Source organism: Larimichthys crocea, chromosome XXIV (assembly GCF_000972845.2).
Source record: "Larimichthys crocea isolate SSNF chromosome XXIV, L_crocea_2.0, whole genome shotgun sequence".
Classification (NCBI taxonomy): domain Eukaryota; kingdom Metazoa; phylum Chordata; class Actinopteri; family Sciaenidae; genus Larimichthys; species Larimichthys crocea.
Window position 1 is genome coordinate 16,222,690 of NC_040034.1, and position 6,000 is coordinate 16,228,689.

At 37.7% G+C, this 6,000-nt stretch overlaps 1 protein-coding gene across 5 annotated transcripts in view; it reads right to left on the minus strand.

Annotated features, from left to right (window-relative positions):
• The window catches only part of sntg2 (syntrophin, gamma 2), a 93,607-nt gene that overhangs the window by 47,243 nt on the left and 40,364 nt on the right, over nucleotides 1-6,000 (minus strand). For all 5 annotated transcript variants that reach the window (XM_027274698.1, XM_027274700.1, XM_027274696.1 and 2 more), the window contains one exon: nucleotides 4,868-4,956. In XM_027274698.1, coding sequence (XP_027130499.1) covers nucleotides 4,868-4,956 — 89 coding nt within the window. The remainder of the gene's footprint in view (nucleotides 1-4,867; nucleotides 4,957-6,000) is intronic.

The following is a 6,000-nucleotide window of genomic DNA, read 5'->3' on the forward strand; positions in this document are numbered from 1 at the left end:
CTGACCAATAGTTGTTTACATATTTCAGTCTGGAACAAAAATCCTAAAATAACGTATGCACACAGGGCATTAGTATTAATAGAGATGACTCATGCTTACCACACTGTGTACAAACACAAAAAACTTTGACAGAAGATCCAAATTTGATTCCTGCCATGCAGCTTTATTAGAGTTTGTCTACAATGAGCAAAGGCAATTTATATTTTGTTGTTTCAACTGCTGTCCTTATTTTGACTTTTCCTTAGATTTTCAGAATGAGTTTCAACAACCCCCACCAGTGTATTCATGTGGCATCCAGCAGTTTAATGTACAGACATAGACACTGGAATAGGATAGGAACCTAAAAAAAAAAAGCTATGTTTATTCTGTCAAGAAAATGGGAGCATCAGCCACCTCACCCTCCTGTGCCCCTTGTGGCTGTAATGCATTTGGGCTTATTGGGTCTGCTGTGTCAGTGGAGAAATTGCTGTCCCTTACACTCTTTCCCATTACTCTCTGTGTGACTGCTGAGCATTACTGAAAAATGCATGTTTAGAAAGAAGTCTTCTCAGGAATTTATAATCATTTACAAATAATTATAAAATCCTATTTTACTTCACACGCTGAAAATATCTAATTAGTGACACTGGTGGTAATATTTGTCCTTTTCAGGCAAGAAAAGAGACCCACAAAAGCAAGGAATGTTGCTCATACTCTAGCTCATTGTGCTCTTGTGCAAAAATGTCTCCTTTTAGTAAGTGGTTGTTGTGCACTTCATGAAGGTTATATTTAAAAAAAACAAAACAAAACAAAACAAAAAAAACACCTCTAACCCTAGCGTTGGCATGGCAGGCAGCCTGCAAAATTAATGCGAAATGAAACAATTTGGCACACAGGAGTTCTAACATTCAGCTCCTGCACGATAGTCAAAAAACATTTCCGCTTCAGCTCCAAAAGATGCCTCTTAGCTTTTCTGTTTAGCCACTAAAAAAAAAAAAACTAGAAATCGTTGATTATTCATCATTAATTACCGATCATCACTTATATCTTTATTATATCTTTATAGCTTTAACAGCTAAATTCTCCACTAGCTAGTCGCTTACTATCTCGCCAACTCCTGGGCAGGTAGTGTCCAGTGTTGTTTAGCAGGGATTTCTCATAAAAAAATAAAAAAACAATGCTAAAACAGCAAAGAAGAACTCCTTTCAAGTTACACAGTCATTTGCACCATTTTTTTTGGTATAAAAAAACATTTTTCAGTGCAAGATTTGTAATTCTCCGCTGAGAAATTTATAACCTTTGTTCAAAGTGAGAGTCAACAGCAGAAGAAGGAAATTAGATCCCAGTTAATCTCTTCTTTCGGAGAAGTTGTGGAATACATCCGAGGTCATTTACCATTCCTACTCTCGCTCAGCCACAGGCTTAATGACCCTTTCCATTACAAACCATTTCCTACTATGAAGAGTTGCCTAATGGCATTTTTTTCCTTTTGTTTGTAAAGTCATAGGTTGCCCTACTTTCCTGCAAAGCTCTATCTGGAGGATTTGTATCATTATACTCTGATCATTAAAGCGCATTTTGGACTTATACTGCACTGAAAAAGAAAAAAAACACAACAAGCAATTACTCCAAGAACAAAATAACCACTCACATAATATGTGCGAGGCAAGAAGAGTCTCACTTGAGATAAGCACAAACTAACTGGAGGCCAGCTCTTGCTATTTTTTCACTGCGTTAAAAGTTATTTCCGGAAGCAACAAACCATCTGGCTAATTGTGTTTGTCAGCCACGTAATCATCGACGAGACAATTAAATGTTAAGATTTACACTTGAGCCAGCTGACCTAGTATTAGGTCAGACTGAGTCATACCTTTTTTGTGCATAGGCAGACATGTGCACATACTGGGAATTGAAAGAAATACAAACTATGCCAAGGCCCAGTGCACAGAGATGTTTTGCCTTGTCCAACTCCTGCCAGGGATTTAAATGAAAACACTTAGATTAGATTATCTCTGAAAGGTTAAAGTGGCCACCTGCTGTCCCTCGCACTTTTCTCTGAATAATTCATTCATAATGATAAGCATGAGATGCAGCCTTTACAGCTAATCTTTCATTGTAGATTACCATATTAATATGCTATTTTGGCAATTTTTGGCATTAAAACTGTGATATACTGACTTTGGGAGAAAAAAGTTCCAACTCTTATTCACAGTAAGTAACTTTTGACCTGATGAGCTCAACAACAATGCCATGCCCATTTTCTGCTGCATGAGAAACACAGTTATTGTGTATGTGCTCACATATATTTGCGAGTGTTAGCTATTCCACTAGTATAGCAGGGCATTTACCAGACGTTTTAAAAAGCTAGTGCTGAATTTGTCCTGTTGATACAGGGTATGGGCTGACTGTATCACTTTGTGCTTTGTTAAAATTGGTTGGTGAAATTCCTCTGTGAAATCAGCTGCTACTACTACTCTTTAGCCATAATCTCAGCAGTATACACTGTAATCCCAGCCATCACTGCTATAAGATCAAGCAAGCTCAAGGAGCCAATAACAGTCTTGTGGGATAACATGGAACAAAATGAATTATTTTGACTGTTTGTTTTTCATTTTGATCCCAAGAAAGCACAGCGACTGATTGAACCGTTGTGTGGTTTTATGGGAGATCAAACAGGTATTTATGTTGCTTTATTGCAATCAGTCATGTGGCTGTATGAAATAAAACGAAAATTAATAAACACAGATGAATTCCCCAACAGAGTTCTTAAAAAATATATATCAGATAAAACTATTCAGGTACAGTTTCTAATTACATTTATAGCTCAACTGTAAATTGAAAAATGCTAATATTGAATTATGCCTGAGCCAATCTCGATTTACCTTATGTAAGAGGAGCACATCATATTCATATTCCATGCCATATCCACAAAACATGCAAATATTCTCTGTAGCAGTGTAGCTTACACCCTAGTTTACTTAGCAGTGGAGGGTAGAAGAACAACAGGGAGGGTTTGCCTGAGATAACTTTAATTTTCCCTTCTCTGCCAGGAGGCCAGCTCCACAGCAGTCAGCTATCAGGGTTGGAACCCACATTCTGGACAGCCAAATACCGTCCTAGCATATATGCACAGAGGACTTTATGGATTACTTCACATTTAATAACAAGTCAAAGTCAAAACGGATTTGTATGAGCCACAGTCCACAAAGAGAGCCAAAGGCTCAGGTTGCAGCTGATAGAGCTGCTGCTGCCCAGCTAGTGGTTGGCCTTGGTGAGGTAGCTGAAATGATAAAACACAGAGTCTGTATAGTCAATGAATACAGTTGATTGCTGGTATTAGCTAGCTGCCCTTCAATAGTAAGTGACATTAAGTCACTAATGGACTGAGGTTCATTGTAAAGTGCTGGATTTGATCTGAATTTGGTGCCGACAAACTAAAGGCAGGGTGAGCGTGTCTGGGAATGTGTACTTGAAACTTTCTTCATTATATTTGCTATATTTGCCTGTAGCCAGCAATCTACAGTAAGAACAGGTCGTGTTTTTTGTCCTCAAAAAGGACCCACACATGCTGTGGCCAATGTGGCAACTTACTAGAAAATGTAATCAGTTGTCAGTTACATATTTATCATTGAAAAATGTGTCTTCAAACACATATTCTGTATTTAAACCACAGACAGCAAGAATATGGACATTATACCAATATACATTATATCTGTGATATACCTATGGATTTCTAAAGAACTGTTTGAACCTGGAGTTTTATGGTTTACCAGGAGTCTAACCATGTTCCACCACCTCCAGTGATGTGCCAAGCTAACCCTCTAAAATATCAAAGTATTGGAGCGTTAATAATCGTAATGTCATTACATAATTTAAAATCCCTTGCACCACTTTTTAATGAAAAAGAAAACAAACAAAAAAACATTCACATTACTAAATACTTTTTTTTTCCACACAGAAGGACCTTGAACCTAGCTCACCTAAATGGGATGCAGTTGTTTTTAATAGTACACATGTAGTTTTCCTGCTCTAACATGACAAATTGTCTGTCCATCTCCCCAACTGTGCTGTTAGATTTGCAGCACCTGTAACGTTGGTATAACTTACACATTTATCATTTTTATTAAACCATAGACTTCAGTGATCCCAATGTTACCATAGTAAGGGTTTTGTGCAGGGCTTTCAACGCTTTCACTGATATTATATTATTTCATGAACAATTAAACTAATGGAAGGAGAACATAAGGCACATTTATCTTGTGATTGTCTTAGCACGGTGTGTGATGCAGATTCAGGTGCACATTTCTATTTGAATTCAGATGACTCTGCAACCTTGGCTGATGTGTGCGTGCAGCTGCTAACTGTCTCACATACAATGCATCCTGGTACATGTAGGCACTGCTCTTTGAGCTGGAGGACAACTTGTCAACATGAACGGCATTGACAAACTTAATGGACTCCTAATGGACTAGAGTACAGACTGCACACCTCTAACATCATAAGCCAACTACATTCATGTGAATACAGCATACTGGACGTCATGTTTAAAGAATAAAACTGTTGCTGATGTTATATGTAAGTGAGAATTTAGCTACTTACTACTTCATTAACACAATATTTAGAAGGTAATTATAGCAGTATATGAGCCTCAGATAAAGATGCTCACACTGTAAACACTGTTCATTTCAATATTGTTTTAAACCTTTACCAGCTTAAAGATTACACATATAACTCCTGCTGTCTTAAATTTAGACTGTTAGAATTAAATTGCATTTGCATGAGTGCATGAGTCGTTAAAATCTAAAAGATACAGGTAGTGATTGGATTATTTTTGGATTTGTCTCCCAATCAACATTATACATGCAAAAACAAAATAGATCTTTCTTACTGTGTTGTTGCCATTTCCATTTAAATGTAAGCCGCTGTCAAAGAGTGGTGAGGATACTCGACTGTGATCAGTAGACAGACCGGGAGAACCTAAGAAAGAAAAAGGGAACAATTAATGTTCTTTGCAAAAAGGCTCCTAAAGAATCACAGTTAAACATTTAGTCCATCTTCATGTCATGGCCATCATTATTTCATCCCCTGCACTTGAATGCCACACACTAAGACTCAGTTTCAGAGTGTTAAATTTTTAAGTTATTATTGACTTCATTGCTGCCCTGCCTTTAAGCCGTGCAGTGTACTGTCTGTCGCGGACAGCATCCAAAAGAGACAAATGCTGCGCTTTGATATGATATTAGCTTGGCATTAGAGGACCTGCTTTCTGATGCGGTGACACTCAGTAAATGGCTCTGGGGCCTTTCCTGCTTGTCGTTTGTGCCACTGTAAAACAAAGGATGGCACAGAGAGAATACAACTTGAACCTTTTGATTCTCAGGCAACAAAAACACGATTCGTCGGCCAAACAGCCTAAAGCAAAATATGAGCATCTCTGCGCTGGTGCCTTCCTATGAATGTTAACTTAGAGACATGAAGGCAGGATTTCCTACAGCTATCAGTCTGGGTTTGGGTGAATGTGGCCGTTTATCAACTGTGCTATAAATATTCATGCCACTAATAGTATTAATTATATTTCTACATCTGTGTTCTCTTTATGATTATGGAAATGGTACAAAATGATCATTACGTGGTGGCTTTTTGCTTACAACTACTTTGTGAGACAACAATTATTAATGACTTAGCAGTCTGGATGTTTGTATCCAACACACTAGCCCAATATGCAAGTTCTCATGTGCTACATGATGTTGACTGTTGTATGGTAATGAAGGGTTTTAAAGAATGGTTATAAAGAATTGATACTACTCTTAGATTTGGAGCCAGTGAGCTTTGCTTAGCATACAGATAGTAACCTATCAGCACTTGTAAAAGGTTCACAAATAAACATGTTGCTTATTTTGTCTCTTGGACTCTCAGGCTAATAGCCATTTCCCCTACCTTCAATATTTATACCCAGCTAAGCTAACTGTCTTGACCTTGAGAAAATAGTTTTGGTCAAAAAATGTTGGCCATCACAACTCT